General features: G+C 58.6%; 10 protein-coding genes across 10 annotated transcripts; 7 read left to right on the top strand and 3 right to left on the bottom strand.

The window, feature by feature from the left end:
* Positions 1-504: 504 nt before the first annotated feature.
* SPRG_06399 (hypothetical protein) lies at positions 505-1,453 on the bottom strand (the record flags this gene model as incomplete). The annotated part of the gene is made up of 4 exons (XM_012345216.1): positions 505-776; positions 838-881; positions 923-1,211; positions 1,255-1,453. 4 exons carry the CDS (start codon positions 1,451-1,453, stop codon positions 505-507), a joined length of 804 nt encoding a protein of 267 aa, XP_012200606.1.
* Positions 1,454-2,513: 1,060 nt separating this feature from the next.
* On the top strand, positions 2,514-4,604 carry SPRG_06400 (hypothetical protein). Its single transcript, XM_012345217.1, has 6 exons — positions 2,514-2,744; positions 2,799-3,077; positions 3,125-3,255; positions 3,347-3,644; positions 3,688-3,894; positions 3,941-4,604. Exons 1-6 carry the CDS (start codon positions 2,589-2,591, stop codon positions 4,577-4,579), a joined length of 1,710 nt encoding a protein of 569 aa, XP_012200607.1. The 5' UTR covers positions 2,514-2,588; the 3' UTR covers positions 4,580-4,604.
* A 1,120-nt stretch (positions 4,605-5,724) lies between these two features.
* On the top strand, positions 5,725-6,958 carry SPRG_06401 (hypothetical protein; the record flags this gene model as incomplete). Its single annotated transcript, XM_012345218.1, has 1 exon — positions 5,725-6,958. One exon carries the CDS (start codon positions 5,725-5,727, stop codon positions 6,724-6,726), a length of 1,002 nt encoding a protein of 333 aa, XP_012200608.1. The 3' UTR covers positions 6,727-6,958.
* A 522-nt stretch (positions 6,959-7,480) lies between these two features.
* SPRG_06402 (hypothetical protein) lies at positions 7,481-8,488 on the top strand (the record flags this gene model as incomplete). Its single annotated transcript, XM_012345219.1, has 1 exon — positions 7,481-8,488. The coding sequence occupies one exon, from the start codon at positions 7,481-7,483 to the stop codon at positions 8,486-8,488; it is 1,008 nt and encodes a 335-aa protein (XP_012200609.1).
* A 567-nt stretch (positions 8,489-9,055) lies between these two features.
* SPRG_06403 (hypothetical protein) lies at positions 9,056-10,609 on the bottom strand. The gene is made up of 3 exons (XM_012345220.1): positions 9,578-10,609; positions 9,406-9,522; positions 9,056-9,358 (listed from the first exon to the last, which is right to left on the bottom strand). The coding sequence occupies exons 1-3, from the start codon at positions 10,556-10,558 to the stop codon at positions 9,104-9,106; spliced, it is 1,353 nt and encodes a 450-aa protein (XP_012200610.1). The 5' UTR covers positions 10,559-10,609; the 3' UTR covers positions 9,056-9,103.
* Positions 10,610-12,218: 1,609 nt separating this feature from the next.
* On the top strand, positions 12,219-14,045 carry SPRG_06404 (asparagine synthase). The gene is made up of 2 exons (XM_012345221.1): positions 12,219-12,347; positions 12,401-14,045. The coding sequence occupies exons 1-2, from the start codon at positions 12,268-12,270 to the stop codon at positions 14,010-14,012; spliced, it is 1,692 nt and encodes a 563-aa protein (XP_012200611.1). The 5' UTR covers positions 12,219-12,267; the 3' UTR covers positions 14,013-14,045.
* Positions 14,046-14,396: 351 nt separating this feature from the next.
* Positions 14,397-17,240, top strand: SPRG_06405 (hypothetical protein). Its single transcript, XM_012345222.1, has 14 exons — positions 14,397-14,881; positions 14,936-15,034; positions 15,085-15,162; positions 15,206-15,387; positions 15,434-15,485; positions 15,538-15,654; positions 15,700-15,885; positions 15,933-16,010; positions 16,058-16,117; positions 16,161-16,338; positions 16,393-16,460; positions 16,506-16,819; positions 16,872-17,009; positions 17,063-17,240. Exons 1-12 carry the CDS (start codon positions 14,432-14,434, stop codon positions 16,683-16,685), a joined length of 1,728 nt encoding a protein of 575 aa, XP_012200612.1. The 5' UTR covers positions 14,397-14,431; the 3' UTR covers positions 16,686-16,819; positions 16,872-17,009; positions 17,063-17,240.
* Positions 17,241-18,160: 920 nt separating this feature from the next.
* SPRG_20139 (hypothetical protein) lies at positions 18,161-18,691 on the bottom strand (the record flags this gene model as incomplete). Its single annotated transcript, XM_012345375.1, has 1 exon — positions 18,161-18,691. One exon carries the CDS (start codon positions 18,689-18,691, stop codon positions 18,161-18,163), a length of 531 nt encoding a protein of 176 aa, XP_012200765.1.
* A 1,684-nt stretch (positions 18,692-20,375) lies between these two features.
* Positions 20,376-20,908, top strand: SPRG_06406 (hypothetical protein). The gene has a single exon (XM_012345223.1). The coding sequence runs from the start codon at positions 20,394-20,396 to the stop codon at positions 20,820-20,822; it is 429 nt and encodes a 142-aa protein (XP_012200613.1). The 5' UTR covers positions 20,376-20,393; the 3' UTR covers positions 20,823-20,908.
* Positions 20,909-21,533: 625 nt separating this feature from the next.
* SPRG_06407 (hypothetical protein) lies at positions 21,534-23,580 on the top strand (the record flags this gene model as incomplete). Its single annotated transcript, XM_012345224.1, has 9 exons — positions 21,534-21,792; positions 21,838-21,959; positions 22,004-22,133; positions 22,187-22,223; positions 22,275-22,501; positions 22,555-22,734; positions 22,784-22,846; positions 22,901-23,145; positions 23,191-23,580. Exons 1-9 carry the CDS (start codon positions 21,543-21,545, stop codon positions 23,578-23,580), a joined length of 1,644 nt encoding a protein of 547 aa, XP_012200614.1. The 5' UTR covers positions 21,534-21,542.

The raw sequence follows: 23,580 nt of genomic DNA on the forward strand, positions 1-23,580 counted from the left end.
GCGAGAGCGAGAGCGAGAGCGAAGACGAAGAGGAGACGCCGGTCGTCAAGAAGGTCGTTGTCGCCGCGCCCGTCAAGAAGGCCGAGCCGGTTGTCGTGCTCTCCAAGAAGGAGCAGAAGCAGAAGGAGCTCGAAGACCTCGACTCGGTGCTTGCGGAGCTCGGCCTCGCGCCTGCCGAGGCGCCGAAGGAGGTCGCTGCCGCCGACAAGAAGCCGAAGAAGAAGAAGGGCAAGAAGCCGGCCGGCACGGCGGCCCCGGCCCCGACGCCGGTGGTCATCGAGGAAGCGGCGCCGGTCGTTGTCGTCGACATCAAGGCGGTGCTCGCCAAGAAGGGTGGCAAGAAGAAGAAGGAGGAGTCGCTCGCTGTCAAGAAGGCGCGGGAAGAGGAAGCGAAGAAGAAGGCGGCATCCAAGACGAAGAAGGACCGCTCGACGTTCAACGAGTTTTCGTAGATGTTGCAATGCCATGCCTACTTACCTTACCCGTACTCTACGCGACTACGTTTTACGTCAGATCGCGGACCCGGGCGACGTCGTCCGAGACGTTGCCGCGGCTCGCCATCGGAGGCCGCCAACTCGTCGCTGCTGGCGATAGCTTTGGCATGCGTGTCGGTGCGTCGCCACCGCGCTTGATGAGCGATTGGAGCTTGATAGCGGTGTTGTCGTCGATGCACTGCCGATAGAGCGACTTGTTGAGGCCGTCGGCGGCGCCTTTCGAGAGCAGCTCGTTGCGACCAATGCCGATGATGGACGAGTGTTTCGGCCCCCGGAGTCCCTCTACATCCAGAGTGCGACTCGCATGCAGATTTCGCTACGACGACCAGAACGACGGAAGTACCGCGGGCGAGGTTGTCGATGCGATCCTCGTCTTGGCGAATGTTCCTAATACCATCAGCACCATACAGTATTGCGGTCGAGGCGACAGGAAGCTACCCATAAAGCGGTTGGGCGACTCGCGGAGCTGGATCACGCCTTCGTGGAGCAAGTGGTCGGTCTGCGATCCCGCGAGGTACTGCCGCGTCGGCGGCAACCGCACTTGTTTGATTGACGTCTGCGCGCCCGTCACAATGTTGTAGTCGTACGACGAGTTCAAGAACGAGAGCCGGCCGAGGCGCTCGGTCGCGTTGGAGCTGTGCGCGCGCTCCTTGGCCGCCTCGCGCTCGAGCCGGTCGTGGTCGGACGCGATCGCGGTCCTCGACCGTCGATAAAAGCCTCCAAGAGGGATGCGCCTTTGGATAGAAGAGGGTAGTAGTACCTGGCGTGAACTTGGTCGTGCGCGTACTCTGCAGCATTGGATCGAGGAATTCGTGCGGCGCGTTGCGCGGATCCTGGAGGTAGTTCCACGCGTTAAACTCGTGCGGCGGGTCGGTCGTCTTTTTCCCGCGAAGGTCGTGGCCGTCGCCTTGGTTGGTGCGCATGGCGTCAGCCGGCTTGGGGCATTGCTTCTTCCCCATCTCGCTGCGACGCCGAGATAAGTATATCTGGCTCACCGGTTTCAAACCCTACCCCGCACATTCAACCACATGGATTGGGATGCACACCAGTCCTTGTACGAGTGCAAGGACTGGTGAACTTCGCTAGTAGTACTGCGAATCTTGTCGACTGGATCGCGGTGTCGAAGGATCTCGGAGAGGCGGATGTTGACTCTCAACGAGACGACGTGGGATCAGAAAAGGGCATCTCCGACAACGTGGCATTGACACTCGTGGCTCTTCCGGCCAGTCTACTCTGCTATTGACAGGGACCACCGACACATCAACCCTTTTTCGGTCCCCATATCGATTGCAAGCTCAACCCGGCTCGTTTGCGCTGGCGACGAGTAGCCAAAAGAACGCCGATCACGCAAGCTTCATGCGAAACGCGGAATAAGAGCTGATGGAAGCGACGAGTGAGTGGTCCTGCCTCGTCATGCGTCGTCAAAAGGACACGTGCCTTTGCACGAGTGGCTATCGACACACACAATCGTCGCTAGAAGAGCGACTTTCGGTCCCACGCGCATCGAGAATCTCCGCGGCTCAAACCAATCGTTGCCGCTCTACACTGTACTACATTGGAGAGCTCGAACGGCAAAGTGGTGATCGCGAATAGCAGCACCACCTCTCCACCACCCCATCGCGGCCGATCCTGCTGGCGGCCAGAAGAGTGTACGAGTCGTATAGCATCATCGAGGCTGCTCCTGGTCGCTCCTTGGAGCAGTGTGCAAAGCAAGTGCACCCAGTAGCAGTGCGCCAGGATAAATGCCACGACGCGTGCGCGTTGCTGCCGACGGTGCCAAATCGTCTCTCTGTGCAATGCCATATCCATTGCAACAAAGGAAGTACCCATATCCTTGCGCACCAATCCACGCACCCCAACGTACCATTCCCTCATTTAAAAACAAAATCAATTGCAATCAAAGAATAGACCACTGTCGGCGCACTCAGACGGACCCAGCTGGCAGCGCCGAGGTCCACGGTACGGCCTCTCCGGCTCGCCATACAATCGGTGAGAGGCAAGCTACTTACGATATTACTACGGGCGGCGCCCATTTCTTTATAGCCGCACAGCGGTCGACGCTCTCTCGCTCAGTAGCGCTTCCCAGCAGTGACGATGGCCCGCCCCACGGACGCGCCGCTCTTCCACCCGACGTCGCTCTCCGACGTCGAGGCCCAAATGCTCTGCGACATTGGCAAGAACGCCTTCTCCAAGCTCCTCGAGACCACGCGCTGCCTGCGCGAGCTGCTCATCTCGCAGCCCGACGTCGAGGTAGCTCCTCCATCTTCCTCCATGCTCGCCGCTCATCCTCCTCTTGCAAACTAGCACAACGACCTCAAGAAGCGGTATTTTGCAGCGACGTTCAACCTCATGGGCAATATCGATGAGATTGCCGATTTCTGCGTCAAAGTGTCGTGCGCTGGCCACTCGAGTGCGCACCGCAAGATCGCGGCCGAGCTCTTCTGCCTCGAGGCCACCGCGCGCCTCTACGCGATCGAGTATCCGACGTCGGTCGCACCGTACCACTACATTGGCATGCGCTGGAGCCACATCAAATCGCCGATGCGCATGCTGCTCCGGGACCGCGACTTTTGCACGATCGAGGTGCGCAATGCATTGTGTTGTGCTCGTTGGTCATCTTGCTGCATTAGTACCAGGACGAGTACATTGATGAGAACGGCCGGCGCGGCTACGCCATGTGCAGCCACTCGGTAGAGCACAACGCGTGTCCGCCGCTGGATTTGGGTCAAAACTACGTTCGCTCCAAGCTCTTCCACTCGGGGTATGTTTTCCATGCTTTTTTATGAGTTTCGATGCTTTTTCGATGAGTTGCACCGAGTTGCATTCACTCATCGCTCTCTTTTGGTGCACAGATATGTCTTTACCGAGACTGACATCCCGAACGTGCTCAAGGTCACGCTCTACTTTGACTACGGCCAGCACCAAAAGATGGCGCACTACATGCTCCTCAACACAGTCGCGCGCCATCGGCTCCAGCGCATCGAGCGCATCAACAGCCTCATCGGGTCGCACCAGCCGCGCCGCGTGACGTCGTCCATGCACTCGAACGGCGGCTTGAGTACGCCGGCCAAGTGCGCCATGTGCGACAAGGCGTTCTCCAAGGGTCTCTCGCTCTTCCAGCGCAAGGCGACCTGCTGCATTTGCCACTCGGTACGCGAGTCATCTCTTGGATAGCCAACGAAAAATGATGTAGGTGGTCTGCCGGAGCTGCTCGTGCGAGTGGGACGTCGACACGGGTCGGGGCTTGCGTCGAGACCGCGTCTGCAAGCACTGCTTTCGCGACATGCACCAGAACGCGCGCCGACTGAACGACTACCGCGATACGACGACGAGCCACTACTCGAACCGCTACAGCCACGGCAACCACAGCGTCGTCGACCTCATTGAGACCCACTCGCAGGTACGACTCCTCCCATTCGCGTAAAAAAGCACCTGCGTTCGCATAGCGCTCGATGCTGTCGCCGGCGCCGTCGGCCAAGTCGTCGACGTCGCGCCTCACGACGGTCGCGTCGTCGATGGCGGCCGCCGCCCAGCAGCACCGCCAGTCGTCGGCGCAGCAGTACAACTTCAACCACCGGTTCCAGCCCCCGAAAACGTACCAGATCGAAGACCCGGTTCGCGACACGCGCGCGAATTCCGTCGAGAGCTCGTACTCGGCCTACAGTGCGACGCTCAAGCCCATGGACCGCCGACCGGTCGACGTGCCGCCGCGGACCTCGTCCAACGACTCGAGCCGCTCGACGCTGTCCGAGAACATTGACATTCTCACGGCCTCAAGCCGCGCGCCGGTGGTCTGGCCAACGTACACGGTGCCAGTCGCCGTAGCGATTGCAGTGCCGGCACCAGACGCGCTCCTGCCCCGGGAATCCATGGGTAGCCTCTGCGACCTCTCGTACCTCAACCAAATTCTGACCGTGAACGACGACACGCAGTCGTCACCGGGCTCGACCACGTCGAGTGCCACGTCCCGTGTGTCGACGGCGTCGCGGCGCCACGGCCACCGCCGTCCGAGCAACCGCTCGAACGCGTCGTCCAACAAATCGGACCTCTCGTATCTGTCAACGTACAACTCGTCCCATTATTAAATAGAGCTCGTTTCTGTGTGTGCGATGTGGACCGCTCGTTTGTTCCATTCGCTCGTATGAGTACACACACACGAAGACACGCACGCCTGTATGTGATTACATTGCTGAAATTGCATCTCTGTTCATCGACAGTGTGATAATACGTGCAACATGCATAGGCTTTGTTCCGTGCGCACAGGTGGGGTGCCACGGCCGTCGCCTGCATCAGCACTGTACTTGAATATGGCATTTCCAGAGAAACATCTGCTCCACATGTGTGGCTCCGACAGCTCGTTGCTCGCGTGCTGTTGAGCACAGTTTGTATTGTCGATTGACTACATAAAGCGGGTGTTTGAGGCAATAACGATGTCCTCCACTCGGACCAAGCCATGAGCTCTGGACGTCGACTGAACTCGCTGGCGTTAGTTCGACCCACTGTTTTGATCGACTACCTCTGTGCTGCAACCACCATCATGTGCACAGGCGTCGGGACACGCCCACGCAGTCGACGGCAGTGTGGCTGGTATCCATGCAGCCACGAATACGTAATTAAAAATTGCAGTGGCTGCGTGCAATCTCAGAGGCCCTGCCGAGACAAGCAGGATAAACGCTTTCGCCCGTCCCTTGCCGTCAGCGTCGTGGCAGGCTCGCCACATAAACACGCTGCGATGCCATTGCGATCGCACCATTTGCCAGCCCCGCAAAATGGCGCGAGTAAGATCTTACACCTTTTCTCGTAGTCCTTTTCGTTTATATCGATGTCGTACGAGGCACTACCCGTGGCTCGCACGAGCCATCCACCCACCGCAGTCTCCTTCGCCTCGGTCCAGAAACGACGGTCGCCAGTCGTCGTTCGCCAAAAGACACGCAGCACGGAAGATCGGCCGCTGTCCTGTGTTATATTATGTATTGTGTTTTGTATCGAACGAGGCGATTTTAATGCTCGGTTGGCGGCGGCGTAAAACCGGCAACCAGCCGATTGGCTCGTTTGGATGCGTCCTGCGCTGTGATTGGTCCGCACCCGTTGGTAATGGCCGTCGGCCTTTCCTCGCACTTGACAGGACGTGCCGGCGCACTTGATGGAGTCGGTGGGCCCGGGACCGTGTTTTTGCGATCTTCCGGCGCTACTTTTTGCACCAAAGTCGCGATTCATTTGACATTTGACCATGGGCAAGGGAGGCAACGCATCGACGGCGCGGTCGCCGCCGACGGACTTTACGTGGGACACGAGCGACGAGCCGCACGCGACGCGCCGGAAGCTTATCACGGCCAAGTACCCGCAGATCAAAAAGCTATTTGGGCCGTGCCCCAAGTTGAAGTACCAGATTCTGGGCGCCGTCGCCGGCCAAGTCGGCATGGCGTGGTTCATCCACGACAAGTCGTGGGCGATGTACGTGGCCGCGGCCTACATCTTTGGCGGCACCATCAACCACATGCTCATGATGGGCATGCACGAACTTTCGCACAACCTCGCGTTCAAGACCATGTTGTACAACCGTCTTCTCTCGCTCGTCGCCAACTTTCCGCTCGGTGTGCCGGCCGCGATTGCGTTCAAGCGGTACCACTCGGAGCACCACCGGTACCAAGGCGAGGACGGCGTCGACGTGGATATTCCGACCGAAGCCGAAGGCAAGTTCTTCAACACGCGCTTCCGCAAGTTCCTCTTCATTTGCTGCCAAGGCCTCTTTTACAGCTTCCGCCCATTTTTCGTGAACCCGAAAGTGCCATGCCTCTGGGAGTACATCAACTACGCGACGTGCATCGCCTTCAACAGCGCGATGGTGCACCTCTTTGGCTGGTCGGGCATGTGCTACTTCTTCCTCAGCACGCTCCTCGGCATGGGCCCGCACCCGTGCGCCGGCCATTTCATCTCGGAGCACTACGTCTTTGTCAAGGGTGCCGAGACGTACTCGTACTACGGCCCGCTCAACATCTTTGCGTTCAACGTCGGCTACCACAACGAGCACCACGACTTTCCGTTCGTGGCCGGCTCGCGTCTGCCGGAGGTGCGTGCGATGGCGCCCGAGTTCTACGATACACTGCCGCAGACGTCGTCGTGGGCTGGGACGCTCTACGACTACATCATGGACGACTCGATCAACGCGTACAGCCGCGTGAAGCGAAAGACGCTCAGCGTTGCCGACCGCGCCAAGCTCAAGTCGGAATAAGTTCCAAGGCTAGTTTGCTACGTGTATGCTCTACCCATTGTCTTTATATTGATGTGGTTTACTCCCGTCGGGTGGTGGCACGTCTGCTCTAGCTCATTCGTTCATGACAACGAGCATGTTTGGGACGCCCTCGCATCAAGTCGCCTCGTGGTTGGCAACAGAGCCGGACCCATCTCTCCTCTTTGTAGCAACTTGTTGTCAATCGAATTGAAGTATGTTTACTGATTGCCCGTCACGCTCGGCGTTCCTCTTGTGCCTCCAACGACCCCACGACGGCGCATTGGCCGTCGGGTCAACTTGCCTTTGCCGTCAAGAGGCCACGTCATGGGTCGGGTCCAGGCCCATGCGATCCTCGCATAAAAACGCACCTAGCTCGCTGGCCCGGTGATCGCCTCGACGAAAATAATCACAGCTTGGTCTTTGTATGTAAATTCCGGATACGAGGCAAATCACATTGAAATGCTATGCTTGCGACGCCTGGACGCCGCCGATGTCCACCGAAGTTCACAGCGCGTGGGCCCGTGTCTTTAGTTGGTACTAATCACAAGGCGCGTATAAACTAAACTACCGGTTGCTTACGAAACTCTAGACGAGCGGGTATACGTAGCTCGTGTCTATATATCGATGGTTGATAAGGTTGGCGGGAAAGCATCGCCACCTGGCTCCGCGCCTCTACTGAAGAATTGCTGATTTCGTACTTAGTCGAATCGTGCGAGTTGACGGCCAGTCGCAGTCAGTTTCGGATTCGCACAGCATGGGCAAGGGTGGCAACGCGTCGACGACCAAGCCGGTCTCGGCGCCGACGGACTTCACGTGGGACACGAACGACGAGCCGCACGCGACGCGCCGCAAGCTCATCTCGGCCAAGTACCCGCAGATCAAGTCGCTCTTTGGGCCGTGCCCGCGCACCAAGTACCAGGTCGCAGTCGCCGTGAGCCTCCAGGTGGCCATGACCTTTTACGTGCACGACAAGTCGTGGGCGACGTACGTGGCCGCGGCCTACGTCATTGGCGGCACGATCAACCACATGATGATGCTGGCCATGCACGAGCTCGCGCACAACCTCGGCTTCAAGAAGATGCTGTACAACCGTCTGCTCTCGCTGCTCGCGAACGCGCCGCTGGGCGTGCCGGCCGCGATTTCGTTCAAGCGCTACCACATGGAGCACCACCGGTACCAGGGCGAGGACGGCGTCGACGTCGACATCCCGACGGTCGCCGAAGGCAAGTTCTTCACGACGCGCTTCCGCAAGTTCCTCTTCGTGTGCTGCCAATCGCTCTTTTACAGCTTGCGCCCGCTCCTTGTGAACCCGAAGGCGCCCGGTCTCTGGGAATTCATCAACTACGCGTCGTGCATCGCCTTCAACAGCTTCATCTACTACTTTTGCGGCTGGTCGGGCCTCTGCTACCTCTTCCTCAGCACGCTCCTCGGCGCGGGCCCGCACCCGTGCGCCGGTCATTTCATCTCGGAGCACTACGTCTTTGTCAAGGGTGCCGAGACGTACTCGTACTACGGCCCGCTCAACCTCCTCACGTTCAACGTCGGCTACCACAACGAGCACCACGACTTTCCGTTCGTGGCCGGCTCGCGCCTGCCGGAGGTGCGTGCGATGGCGCCCGAGTTCTACGACACGCTGCCGCAGACGTCGTCGTGGATCGGTGTCCTCTACGACTACATCATGGACGACTCGATCAACGCGTACAGCCGCGTGAAGCGAAAGACGCTCACGGACGCGGAGAAGAACAAGCTCAAGAGCGAGTAAAACACTGTAATGCACGCGACTCGAGTGTCATGATGTGCCTTCGCTGTCCTAACTTTATCGCCGACAACCTCCGCTGCTGCAGCAAAGGGGAACACGCGTGTAGCGACGGCAGTTGACAGATTTGGCGCTGGCTACACCCATCGCAGTGCCCAGACAAGGGAGCGTGAACCGTCGAAGCTGGTGCAACGTTGGTGAAGAGGATGGAAGAGCCTTCTTGGGTGGCCACGAACGACTATGAGTAATCGGGCAGATTACCGTGGACGAGATCGACTGACGACCTGATTCGCAGGTCGCAGTGTGATGACGTGGCAGCATAAAACGCCTCGGGGAAGATCGCCCATTTGATGAACCAAAGATGGCAATACAAGCTTGTGAACCACGAGCGTGCGTTGCGGATATACGTCCCACCTGTCCTCTACGATGCCCAAGGGAATAACCAATGATGCCCTTGACGCTGCCCCAGGCGAGCTCCATTCCCGATAAACGCTTGCGTTTCTAGAGGCGGCTTACCTCCACCGCGTCTCACCCTCTTTTGTCGCGTTCGTGCACCTAAAAGCAGAGACCTCGTCCAGATGGATGTAAATTAGTACTACATTACGTGCTGTGCTAACTCTACTAGACAGCACTCACGGACGCATAGGCTGGTGTCGCCAGCGGCGTTTGCTTGACGTGTTGCGCCATGGCCGATCGAAGCAGCGTGAGCACCTCGCGCTTGCCTTTCGCCGTCGCGCACTTGAGCAGCATGGTATACCACTGCCCGTCAAAGCGCTGCGCGCGCAGCAGAAAGCTCGTGTTCGCATCCCACGACGGGTGCTTCTGCACATCGATTTCGTCCAGCGCGAGTTGGCTCCACGCGAATTGCTTGCGCACCTACGCCGATTCATTCATGACCTTCCGTACATCGCAGATGTGTCTACCTTGGCCCGCTGCTTGCGCATGGGTTTCGCGACCAAGAGCATGTCCGAGAGGACAATCAGCGTCCGCGGCCGGGCGACCCAAAAGCCCCACGGCGCCAGCGACATGGTCGACACCACCTGCGCAGCATGAGCGCTTGAATGATGATTTCGTGAAGTGGGTTGAAGTACGTACGTGAAGGTGAACGTCGCCGAGAAGGTGGCGGGTCGGCAGACAGAGTTCGGGGCACTGAGGGCCGACGAGCCGCGCTCGTAGTTCAAACAGCTTGAGGTTGTTTTGCTCGGCGCGCACCCGTTCGTTGACGAGCGCAGCGACGTTCTTCACGTCAAGAAGGAGGTCTTGGAGGGCTCCCGCCAGCGACGGTGGCGCGAACGCGAGCCACTCGCGGATCAAAAGCGGGTACCGACACAGCCGCTGGACGGGCTTGATCATCTCCGACTGCATATCGACCTGGAGCGACCGCGACGCGTGGCAGAGCTGCACGACGAACGCTTGGCACTCGGGTGCGACGCGCGTGACGGGCCGCACTTGCAGCAGAGTCGTCACTTCCTTGTACGCCGAGCAATAATGCGAGTAGAGTTTGAAGAACGGGAGCCGGCGACGGAGCGCCTGCATGATGGCGCGGCTGTGCGCTTCGAGTACATGGTCGTGCACGCGGTCGGCCAGGGTCGGTAGCGACGCGACAAACTCGCCGTGGAGCGCGTGCAGCGACATGGTCGTCGCATACAAGGTCGTGAGCGCCGGGTGGTCAAAGGCGACGTGGAACACCTTGTCGAAGACGCGCTTCATGGCCTCGAGCGCGTCAAAGTACGCTAGCTCGGTCGCTACAAACTCGTGCAAAACCGCGTAGCACTGCACCGACGGGTGCGGCGTCGTGTCTTCCCAGAGATCCAACGGCATCAAGTCGTCGTCCGAGTCACGCGTGTCCCGGCGCGGACACTTGGTGTACGACGCCTCGGCTTGCAGGTCCGGGTGTTGGCGACGGAACGAGTCGAGCCGAATCGGGTGCCCCGAGAGCAACTGGAGCTGCGAGAGCCGGCGGCTACTGGTCATGGACGCCGACGACGCCGACGACGAGACGGTCGAGACGCGCGGCTCGTCGTCCGTGCGCTTCCATTTGTGGCCGCTCAAGAAGTTGGGCAGCCGCAGGGTCATGCGTGACGCTCCGCAGTACGGAAAGTGAGCGCCGTCAAGGCCAAGATGGCGGGAAGCATTTTTGCTAAAAATATATTAGTCGGACAATATCTTGACGGTGTGATGGCGGGACGGCACTGCAGTTTCCATGCAGCGAACGCAGTCGAGTACCATTTTACCGTCGCTTGATCAAAGTCCTTGCATGGATGTCTCAAAACGTTGCGTTTGTGAGACGATCGGTAGCCATCTTGCTCGCATAGCGATTACAATGACAACCCAACGAATTGGCGGTATCGCCCGCATCGCTGGCCATTACGGCCGCGACGGTCGTCGTCTACATGCCTTTATGTGTCACTCGGCGCTTCAAGGACGAGCCACTACTAACGTCGCTACGGCGCCGGCTCCACGACCCATGGCGCGCGCTGCATCGTAGTACCGCACACAATATTTGCCCCGCCTGCCCCACGCGCCTCTTGCAAGGTAGTACCTTAGCATTCATCAAGGCCAAGGAGAAGATCCATCCTCTAACGTTAGCACCATATACATTGACAAGAAACTCGTTCCAATCAACAACTTTAAAAAGGGGCTTGAGCAGACTCGAACTCTCAAATCTTGTGGCACCACTCGGTCCTCGCCGCTTTCCTCAAATCATGTACATGTACTGTAGTACCATTTAGCCACGGGAGCGCAGAGCACCGACACGGTTGGCTTCAACGACAGCAATAACCATCGGTGTAGCCACAAGTGGTGATAAGATTAGCAGGGAAGCGTATCGAGACTCGGCCGCGTTCACACGACCTGGTTTCAGCGTTGACGGGATCGGATTTGTCATCCACGATTCATTCATTGGACACGCTTGCTTCACGTAGCATCTCAGCGCCAAATGATTGCGCAATACGACGCCTTGGCATCGTGGCGACCCGCGACCGGGCGCGACGCATTTCCATCAACCGACTCAAAGGGAGTCCAAGGAGGTGTGGACCACGCGCGTCAACTGTTTGCGCTGCGTCCATCGTCCTTGTCCGACCCTTCAACCTTTTCGCGGCGTGCGCGCCCGAGGCTTGTCCGACCCTTCAACGAATTCTCCACCAACCGACCACGCCGGCAATGGATGGCAGCGATGTCGTCTCGGTGCCAACCCACGTAAGGACGTGCGAAGGGCGCCGGCAGCTGCGCCACCCGATGACGCGGCGTCAACCGGGTGCTGCCATGGCCTCCACTTGCTCATAGTCTGACGCTACTAATTTCGATGGCAGCTTACTCGTTTGCCGTTGGCGCCAATGCAATCGGTCGCCTCGCTTGGCAGAAAAGGCCGATCGCCGGGAGCTATTAATGTGGTATTCGGAAAGGGACAAGTTGGCCACAAGAAAATATTTTCCACCGAGTGGGATGGGCACCTTGAGCGCATGCTTGAAGCTTCGTCGCTTGTCGCGCGCATACCCAGCGTACCACCGCGTCCGTATTGGCCACATACATGGTCGAATATGCATCTGGCGCTGTGCGATCCAACGGTCATAAAATGGCGATATTTTATTGTAGCTTGACATTTGTATGCAACTCGATGTTTGAATTAAAGAGCGCAGCTTCGACCTACGGTGCGACAGCGTGGGTTGCAAATGTCTTGATGTTTGTATCGGCTTCGATTCTTGTGGTATCCAGCGGCCCAAGCATATCTTGAACCGTCCCGAGCCGCTCACTTTGCATTTTCACGACTAAGAACTAGTAGCAACATGTGCGGGATCGTCGCTATCTACGCGTCCATGCTGAGCAACGACGAGCTGCGCAAGGCCATCCTCGAGGCCGGCAAGAAGTACGCACCATCATCTCTCCATCTTGCAAGGCTCAGCTTGCGAATCCGTGTAGGATCCGCCACCGCGGCCCCGACTGGAGCGGCGTGCGCATCTTGCCCAAGGGCATTGCGATCGAGCACGAGCGCCTCGCGATCATCGACCCCGAGTCGGGCGCGCAGCCGCTCGTCTCGAACGACGGCACGATCACGCTCGCGGTCAACGGCGAGGTGTACAACTACAAGGAGCTCGCGGCCGCCTTGCCGACGCCGTATGCGTTCAAGACCAAGTCGGACTGCGAAGTCATCATCCCGCTCTACAAGCAGTACGGCCCGTCGTTCGTCTCGAAGCTCCGCGGTATGTTTTCGTTCGTGCTCTACGACTCGACCGCCGACGTGCTCCTCGCTGCGCGTGACCACATGGGCATCACGCCCTTGTACTACGGCTACGCGGCCGACGGCAGCGTCTGGTTCGCGTCCGAAATGAAGGCGATCGAGCACGGCTGCGTGCGCTTCGAGTGCTTCCCGCCGGGCCACGTCTTCCACAGCAAGACGGGCGAGTTCACGCGCTGGTTCACCCCGTCGTGGATGGAACCCGGCCATCTCGGCACGACGCCGCTCGACCTCGCCAAGCTCCGCACGGCGTTTGAAACCGCGGTGCACAAGCGCATGATGTCGGACGTGCCGTGGGGCGTCCTTCTCTCGGGCGGCCTCGACTCGTCGCTCGTCGCCTCGATCGCCGCGCGCCACCAGAAAAAGATGTTTGCCGAAGGCAACGAGTCCGAGTGGTTCCCGCGCCTCCACTCGTTCACGATCGGCCTCGAAAACTCGCCGGACCTTGCCGCGGCCAAGGAGGTCGCGTCGTTCCTTGGCACGATCCACCACTCGTACACGTACACGATCCAGGAAGGCCTCGACGCGGTCGCCGACGTCATCTACCACCTCGAGACGTACGACGTGACGACTATCCGTGCGTCGACTCCGATGTTCCTCATGTCGCGCAAGATCAAGGCCATGGGCATCAAGATGGTGCTCTCGGGCGAAGGCGCCGACGAGGTGTTTGGCGGCTACCTCTACTTCCACAAGGCGCCCAACAAGGAGGCCTTCCACAAAGAGACCGTCGATAAGCTCAAGTCGCTCCACCAGTACGACTGCCTCCGTGCCAACAAGGCCACGTCGGCATGGGGCCTCGAGGCGCGCGTGCCGTTTTTGGACGCCGACTTTCTCGACGTCGCGATGAACATCGACACGCAAGAGAAGATGTGCGACAAGGCGAGCGGCCGCATGGAGAAGCACATTATCCGCAAGGCGTTCGACACGCCGGACGAGCCGTACTTGCCGGCGCACATTCTGTGGCGCCAGAAGGAGCAGTTCTCGGACGGCGTCGGGTACGGCTGGATCGACTCGCTCAAGGACTGGGCCGAGCGCGAAGTCTCGGACCGCCAAATGCAGCACGCCGAGCTCCTCTTCCCGTACAACACGCCGCAGACGAAGGAAGCGTACTTTTACCGCAGCATCTTTTCCAAGCACTTTGAGAAGGAAGTCGCGGCGCAGACGGTGCCGGGCGGCCCGAGCATTGCGTGCTCGACGCCCGCCGCCATCGAGTGGGACGCGGCCTTCAAGAACGCCGCCGACCCGTCGGGCCGCGCCATCGCCGGTGTCCATGTCGACGCGTACAAGGGCCAATAAACATCATCTAATACTACACTACTCTACTGCACAGTCTTTCTACCCTAGTACTTTAGTCGGCGATGGCGTGGGCTAAAAAAATTCCACGCAAATGCAATGGGAGGAGCATGGTAGGTGAAGTGAGGGATCCTCCGGGGCATCCCTGAGAGCGCTTCGAGTCGCATCCATACTGTGAAGTTACATGGAGACAGCCGCGGAAGGTGCGATGCGACGAGCGAGTTCCAACCTTGCGCTTCTACTAACGTTAGCGGGATCGTTGCTCAAATGTACTACCCTACCCCTAGGATTTTTCTTCTTTTTTGAAGAGTCTTGCACCAACATTGAAAGAGAATTGCTCGGAGCAGTCTTGTGTTGCGAGACAAAAGACACGTAAGGAAGGAATACCTCCATCGCTCGAACGGCAACGGCAAGATCGCCTCATGACGACCAAGTGGGAAGAGGTCGCGGACGAGACGGGCCGGAGCTACTACGTCAACCGGGTCACGGGCGAGACGCAGTGGGAGGCGCCGCTGCCGCACGAGCTGCTCGCGACCACCGACGACGACGTCCTTGTCGACGCGGCCTTGCTGGCGCGGGCGCTAGCCATCCGCCAGCGACTGGTGGCGGCCGCGCCGCTGCAGGCGCCAACGCACTGGATTCGCATGTTTGACCCGACGCGACGCGAGGCGTACTACTTTGACTGCGTGCTTGGGCGACTGCAATCGGCGGCGCCGGAGATTGTCGTCGTCGACGATGCGCTCGCGACGTGGTGGCTCACGCTGCAGTGCGCACTGCGATCGGCGCTCGCCCGCCGGCGAGTGGCCTACAAGCGGCTGCAGCGGCTGTACCCGATTCTGCCTCGCCCGTCAGCGCTGTTGTCTCTGGCTTTGGTGCGCATACCGCATATATCGACCACTCGTGCCAGCTTTGGCTATCTGTACTAGGAGTCCGAGGGCCATCGCGAGGCCGACGAGCGACGCGGGCTCTTGCACGCGGAGAAGGCGCAGTGCTCGCAGAGCGACCGGTTCTGGGGCCTCGATCAAGTACGCTTTGGCATCGATGATAATGGAAGAGACTCTGAATCGTGGTCTAGCGCGTCGTCGAGATTCGCCGACAGCTCTTGGAAGAGAGCATGCTGCGTGAGGCCGAAGAGATGCGTCGCAAGCTCAACGTACGATCGAGACGGCGGCGCTGTGGACATGATAGACTGGTAGGAAAATGCGCGGCGACGTGAAGACAGCTTGCGCAAGGCGGCCGAGGAGCAGGAGCGGAAGCGCCGGTCGGAAGACAGCCTGATTGAGACCCACGAGCGCCAAGGCATGCAGCTTCAAGAACTACTGCAGTGCAAAGTGGACACGTTCTGGGGCGTCCAAAAGCAAGAAAACGACGAGCGATGGTGCTTTCAAGACGCTGCGACGGCCACTGAATCGCGTGTTGTGTAGCTGTCAGGAACAAATGCTGCTCGAAGATGCCTTGTCCGCACGCTATGCCCGCGTAGGCCATGATGTCCTTTGCCGCCGATGTCCAGAGCCTTCTTCTTGCGTAGGACCTCTTGGAAGCCCAGTTGCACGCTCGATGGGCGGTGGACGCGGCGCGGTCGCTGGAGCTCGAAAAACGACAGCGGCTCGGCGAAGAAATCAAATTTCAAAAACAGTACCTCAAGGTAGAATACGCCAAGTATCGCGTCTTTGTTGTAGCACTCGTGTAGCTCTTTCGACGGGCCAAAACGTCGGAGGACGTGATCCGGTACCGCTGGCCGACGCTGCAGGTCGTGGAGCTCGCGACCAAGCCCAAGGCGGGTGTCGCAGAGGACGCTGTGGCGTACAACCTCGATGTGGTCCTCGACCCGGCGACCCCCAAGCACACCTTTCACTCGGCGAGCGGGAGTCACACGGTAGACTAAACGGCACATGCTGCGTTGGTTCGATGCTGTCGTTCTAGGTGGGGCGGAAAGGCAAGCTGGAAATTTCGCACCCACCGCCTTACTTTCGCGTGGACCAGCCGAGCGCGCATCCTAAAGTAGGAGGTCCCATGCATGGACGCATGCAATGACTGTTGGCGCGTAGAAGCCGCTCAACCCGAACCAGCCCGCCTCGGCCAACGGCTTACCCTTTCGTGTACCAACGGTACATGGCCCGCGCTCTTCAACTCTTTCGACGCGTGTCGTAGAATGCCGGTGTCGACGCCGTCTTGAGTCGCCCCCTTGACAAGCGCTCAAGCGTTCTGCTTCCATCCATGGTGGCCGCACCGAGCAGCAACCAGCAGCCCGAGCCGACAGACGCGCCGCAAGCCGTCGACGATGGCGCCGATGTCGCGTCGATCACAGAAGCGTTTGGTCCGGAAGAAGGTAGGATCCTCTCTTTTGAACGGGAAATCACGTCATGCTGCAACGGTGGCGTAGCGGTACTGCAACAAATATTCGAGCTCATCGACACGGACCATGGCGGCACGATCGACAAGGATGAAATGGCACTATTTTTTTCAAATCGGATCTGAATCTGAATCGGAAACTAGATGTGGGCGCTGACGCGAGACGCGGTGGTCCGCAAACGCGCCATGACCTCGGTCGTGTTTCGCGACGTCCTCAAGAAACGCAACCTCGAAGCGCTCTTCGAGGAGATGGACACGTCCAAGACGGGCGCGGTGCCATGGCACGTGTTTCGCGCCTTCTGCGAGAAGATTTTTTGGCGCTGAAGCTCGACGCGGCGCGCAAGCTGCGACTGCAAGGACCCGAGGTGTCGCTGACAAAAGAAGAACGGTTGCAAAAGAAGAACGACGAGTACAAGGCGCGCAAAGCCATCTTGGATCAGGAAGAAGCCATTGCCAAGGTACAAGTCGACTTCACAACCAGAAGCAAAGCACACACTTTCTCTCTCCTAGCTCGTCTTTGCACTCGTCGACACGGACCACAGCGGTACGATCGACCAGAGGGAAATGATGCAAGCACTCGAACTTAACGAACATGTGCGCGCGTTTGTCCAGCGATCGCGCGGCCTCCAGCCGCTCTTGACCAACCCGGTACGATGACAATATTTTCCATCGTAGTACAACTTCGGTCCTCACGAGGGTAGACGTTTGCCAAAGCGTTCATTGGCATGGCCACGGACGTGGAGAAGGGCATGGGCCTCGACGAATTCATGTGCTTCTGCACTGAAATTGCCTCAGTCGCCATGCTCAACGGAATGGTGCCCTTGACCTAGACTGACCTTGAAAGATTGATAGATTTGTACTATTCATTGTGTGATTGGGTAATCTATGTGTTAAACTATCGCACCGACTCGAAAGCAATGGAAGAAACAAGCCCGTGAGACATTCACTGTCGTCGTCTCGAAGACGTGGGTCGAGGGTTGCTCGGGACGTTGCTGGCTGCGTTGTGCTCGGGACGTACTTGTTGTCGAGGCCCTTCCGAGAGGAACGTACGGAGACTTTTACGACGATGCAGTAGCAGTGACGCGCCTCCAGTCACGGCTGCTTTATTAGTGGATTGGAATGTCTTATGCTTCGAGCGAGGTGCTGCGTTTCTGAGGAGCACGCACTACTGCAGGTCGGTAGCCCAACGTGCCAGAAAAGGATGGGCTGAATCGTAAAAGGCATCTACGTGTATAGGACAATTTGTGTTGAAGAAATTCGAGTCTGTTTGTTCGAGTTGTCCGTCTAGAATTCAGTAATGACAATTCATCGCACTGTAGTACTTAACAACGCATCGACCGCGCATGCGGAAGGAGGAGTGGTCGATGCAGCAAGTGAATCGCACTGAATCGCTCGGGCGTCTATCAGCGACGTTTCAAGAAACCAAGCAAATCGAGAGTACCTTGACGCGCAAACATGCATCGTATCAAAGGTCGCCGCCCACAACGCCGGGCGTCTCGTCAGCTATTAGTCGTGGGTTCGAAATCGAACGGACGCCAAACTTTCAGCGCAAGGATCGGATGTCCCAGAAGAAGAATCTAACTGCTCACATACCATGAGCAGCTGGGCGATTCGTACAGATATGTAGACATTATTGAGAAGGATACGCAAAGACGATCATCCTCCGTTCTATTGATGTGAATACATATTTTTTCATACATTTGTTGAAGTGAGTCTATTTAGATATAATTTACACTGAACTGGATATGGTGGTGGACTATCGATTCCAAGGTGCTACGATGAGCCGGCCGCCGAGAGGCTTAGCCGAGCGGGAGACGTGGCGTGTAAACGGCACATGCCGGAACAAAGTTGTCGCGTAGCCATGCGTCGTGCCGCAGGGCGGCCATCATTTGGAAGAGGCACAATGCTTGAGTGTTCAGCAGCAGGTGTTGGAGGTGCAGCTTGGTCAAGAACGCGGCTCGTTGGGCGGCTGCCTCAGGCGTCACAAGGGGCGCCTCGGGGCGAAAGACTCGGTCGTTGCGGGCAAGCCAGACGGTGTGGAGCACGCACGCGCGGAGGATCGGCCACATCATGGCCACGGCGCGCCGACGGTAGCGTTGGGCTGTCACCAGCGGTTCGAAGAGGAGCGCGGAAAGCGTCGTGGGAAGTTCGAGCTCGAGGGCGTCGACGAGCGGCTGAAAGACCGCCCACACGGCAGTGACAAATTCGCAACGAAGCAGAAGATGGTCGTACGTCTCGAGGTCGCCGCAGACGGGACAGACTTGGGCGTCATCGGCCAGAAAGTAGAGCCGGGAGCGGATCGCGACGGCGTTTTCATACATTTGTAGCATAAAAGTACTGGTTCTAAAATAGTACTAGTACTAAAGCACGTGCCAACATATGTTACACGGCGGCGGAATTCCCACAGACGAGTACACTGCTCCTTGTGAGTGGTTACCCAGCATTTGGACTCGGCTAGAACTACTCGCTACCTCAGAACGACTCTAAGAACTACCAGGAATGCCAGCTCTTCGAGATATATGACCTCTATCGTGCGTGGGTGTAGGGGAGTGGTCGAAAAGGTATACTTGTACGAGCCCGCCAGGAGTGAATCCTGCTATTTGCTCCAGGAGAAGACAATGATCGTTTCTGGCAAGTCACTTGCATTTGGGAAGAGACGCTGCCCCGTGAGCGATCACGCTGGGAGATGAATCACATAGGAGTCCTATTTCTCATAACAAATTTCAATCTACTAGACGCCGTCCAACCACTCGTCTCTGCATCCTAGCTTTCCAGCCACCCAAGCAACGGGTTATCTCAGCGCGGCGCGAAATAATTGCAATCGAGTCGTGTGGGGTCGACTGATCGGCCGAGATGAAGAGACGTGGGGTGGGAATTCGATCACCTCGATGCGATCACCTTGGCGCGAGCTCTTGGCGCGTTGTTCGGCAGAGCTTATAGCGTCTTGTGTACCAGAAAAAAAGAAAAGAAAACGGGGCGGAGCACAGGATGCGCAAATATATATTTGGGGCCAACCCAGCTGCTGCCACCTTGTCGCTGTCGGCGTGTGTGACGATCCATTCATCGTTCTTGACGGCGTCGACATGGACACGAAGTCACACGCGGGTCAGCGCCGCATACACCAGTGGTGGATGATCGATCACGCGCTTGGTCGCGCGACGTCGTACGTGGACAGAAGTGGAGTGCATAGGAGTGCGTCGACACCCTCCTCGTTTCCGAGCGTAATACCAACGGCTGCAAAAGGTTGAGCCCACCACCATGCGCCTTGCAACTGGATTTATGATTCCACTCCTGATATTATTTTGTTGTTTTTCTCGTCGATACCGGCAGGCAAACGAGTCGCTGGACAACATTTCGACGAGCACGAGCAAGCGACTCAAATTCATGCAAGCACGTTTGGTTGTTTGCTGTTTGGTTGTCGCGGAACGCGTTGGGAAAGCTACTCGCGCCGTGTGGATGCGAGATTTTGTTGCGTTTTTAGAGAACAAATCGACGCTTTTCACAAATTGTTGGAATCCAAACGGGTAAATTCCAATGGCGCCCACAAGCGAATTCACAGATCGTCCTTGCCGTCGCACGCATTCCTTCGTGGTGCACGAAGAGGCAGCGCGGCCGCGATCGGATTGACCACCATTCAGTGCCCGAGATGGTCGAAAAGGCGGTGCTCAAAGTGCCCCTTTACATAATGCATAAAAAATCACATCTTGAAAGGCTCGGCGACGTCACATTTCCGAAAAAGGGGTGTCTACAGAGACCCGGCTTCGTGCAAAGCTGTGACCAACGTCAACGAATTGAATTCTTTGAGCCGTGTCCCATCCCATACATTCTTCCAGTGTGCGTATTTTATTTCGCATTACATTGCATTCCACCGCCCTTGTGTAGTCCATGTGCATACGAATTTAAATTCAAATCCCATGAAATAAAATAAAAAATCCATCTCGTGACACACGCAGCGTGGGACGGCCGCCAAAATTCACGTTGGACGAGGCCGCGTCGCCGGCGCCCACTTTGGAACTCGCCGCCTCCGCCATCATGCACGACCTCAAGTGGATCCTCAATGACGACGACATGGCGCCCAAGAAGACGGTGCGCTTCGCGGCGACAGCCATCGAAGCCAGCTTCCGCGTCAGCTACAATGGCAGCACTGTGCCCAGCGACAAGGTGCCCGGCGTCGGCCTGCATGGCCCCGCCGTCGCGACCGCGGTCGTCGCCGTCTCGGACAAGCCGAGCCAGCTCATGCGCTACAACGCGAGCGACCGCCTCTTCTTCCTCAAGCGCGCGGGCTTTGACGCGACGCAGGTCATGCACCTCTGCATTGAGCAGACCAAGCTGCAAATGTCGCGCAAGCAGGCGATCCTCGAAGAGTACATGGCCCGCCACCAAAACAACAAGCGCAAGCAAGAGATGACGGTCGCGCCGACGAGCAGCAGCACCGCAAAGCGCATCTGCGTCGCCCATTGAGACGCCACTAGCTCTAGAAAGACTCCTTATTTATCACCACTTATCTTATCGAACGACGCCATCAAGCGAGACGATGGCCTTCTCCTTCCTCCTCTTCCTCTTTGCTGTCTTCCTGTGCGCGGCGGGATACAGTCCCCGGAGCCAACGATCTGGGCAAGCCTATCTCTCTTCAAGACCAAGCGTGGCCCGGCCCCGTCATCCTGTTGACTGTTGACGCGCGCCGCCACCTTCGTCACGCGCGGCTGTCTCTGCGCCAAGAACGAGTCGGTGCATCAAGTACTGCAAGCTACTCGGTGGGCTGAGCTGGGTACGCCACGCCGACGACGCATGGCTATGGACATGTCACGTTGGTTGACGACGCCGCAATACAGGGCCAGCGCGCATGTCGTGTAGGGCCTATTCAACCTCGCTGACTTCAAGTCCCGCGGGCGCGGTGTGTCTATGGCACCCGGCGACGCACGCGCAGACAGCCCCGCGCTCGCAATATTGCGGCCTATTGGTAAAGACCTGCCACGTCTCACGCCATCATCAGCCTCAGCCTCAGCCTCGTCGTTGGACTTGGAGGCGAGCGGGAGGGCAGGACGCATGGACCCATGGACGGCGCGTGGCCATACTACAGTACTAGTAGTAGGGATGCATTGCTCGGCGCCGGGTCACTTGGCAGCGATGGGGATCGTCCGGTAAGAGGCCGGATACTTGTATGCGGTGAAAATTTCTGAAATGGCCGAGTTCGACGCGCAGTACGTCCACCTCGTGCGCGAGGGCTTGTCGCGCGTGGCCATCGAAGCGCGGCTGGCGGCCGATGGCATCGAGGACGTAAGTGGTTTCTGGCAGGCGATCGCGCATCAAGCGCTCCTCGACGCCTGCGACCCGACGCAGCCGATCGACCAAACGTGGCGCCGCCTGTACCCGTTCCAGTACTTTGAGCCCAACTACGCGCTGCCGCCTCTGGCCTCGCCCAAGACGCCAGGTAGCCTTCGCCTCTACGGCAATAGCTTGGGTCAACGATCGATAGGGTATCTCCGCGTCGTGGTCATCTCGGACACGCATGGCTTGCACGGCAACATGGACGCGATCCCGGATGGCGACATCTTGCTCCACGCCGGCGACTTTACCGACACGGGCGACCGCGACGAGGTACGATGGATGCTTGTATGGACGTCTGCATCCCAGCGACGTAGGTGCTTGCATTTAATGCGTTTTTGGCCGCGCTGCCGCACCGCTACAAGGTCGTGATTGCCGGCAACCACGAGAGCACGTTTGACAAGGCGCACTACCCGATGCACTGGCAACGCTACGGCACCCGATGCAGTACGACCCGGACGACGTCCGGTCACTGCTCACGAGCGCCTTGTACCTCGAAGACGAGCTCGTCATCATCGAAGGCTATAGCATCTACGGGTCCGCCATCTCGTCTTCGTCACGCGCATAGATGCGTACAAGGCTCTGTAGGACGCCGTGGCAGCCCGAGTTCTGCAACTGGGCGTTCAACTTGCCGCGGGGCAGCGACGCGCTGCGCGCAAAATGGGCTGCGATCCCCGACGACGTCGACATTCTGCTGACGCACACGCCACCGCTCGGGCGCGGCGACCACGTCGGCATCAGCAACGTCGGCGACGTCGACCTGCTCCAGCACGTGCAGCATCGCATCAAGCCCCTGTACCATGTCTTTGGCCACGGTAGTCTCACCATCGTCGTTCTTCTTGCGCGCTCACGTCGGCATGGGACCTAGTGCACGAAGGGTACGGCGCCAGCTGCGACGGCACGACGGTCTTTCTCAACGCGAGCAACTGCGACGAAGACTACAAGGCCATCAACCCGGTTATGGTGCTGGATTTGCCGCCGCGACTGGCCGCGACCGCCGACACGGCGCACGCGTACCACACGAAATTCGCCAGCCAAACGCAGCAGAGTACGCTCGTGTACAATAAATTATCGTCTGCTGGAGTGTCGGACGCTAGGTGCGAATTTTGCACTGCGCCGGTTCCGGATCCAGGGCACAAGCGGCGACCAAGTGTTTCAAGGTAGTACAATGGCCATGTCGAGTTGCAAAAGGGTGATGCGATGGACGCTGCTAGAGGCGCTGCGCACGCGCCCGATCAACCGCGGCAACGCACGCGCAATGAAGTACTGCTTTCTCGAGAAGGCCCACGAGCATGCGGTGCCGGCGCCGCCAGCTCCGATCGCGCCCAACTACAGCGTCGCGACGACCCGCGTCCGCAAGCTGGGCAAGAGTGTCTCGGTCTCGGTGCTGCAGCCCGACACCCTCGGTCCGCTGCCTACCATCGCCACGACCGACGCGCCGCCGCGCAGAGGGTTAGGGGTACAAAAACCTTCGCGTCGCGAGCACCCAATCACTCATGGCTAGGGCCGCCGCCTGATCAGCAAGAGCGCGGGCCTTGCCGTGCTGCCCGAAGAAGACGAGCTCAAGCAAGACGCGCCGGCTCCGACGGCCGTCGAGCCGCCGTGCGTCATGTGCCAGTATAACGTCCCGGGGCACGTGCACAAACCGTCGGCGCCAGTAGCTCCAACGCCGTCGGTTGTCGCCGACGCGCCGCCTGCCGACGACTGCGTGCTGTGCAAATACAACGTGGCGGGCCACGTGCACCCGCGGTCGGATCCGCCACCTGCACCCGCGCCGGCCCCGACGGTCGCAGCAAGTACGACCGAGACCGCGCCAGGTACGTCACCACGCGCCTCTTCTTCCATCGAATGCTCAGAGATGGTGCAGAAGGCGATCGCAGCGCACGCGGCATGA

This window comes from Saprolegnia parasitica (genome assembly GCF_000151545.1).
Source record: "Saprolegnia parasitica CBS 223.65 unplaced genomic scaffold supercont2.22, whole genome shotgun sequence".
Lineage (NCBI taxonomy): Eukaryota > Oomycota > Saprolegniomycetes > Saprolegniales > Saprolegniaceae > Saprolegnia > Saprolegnia parasitica.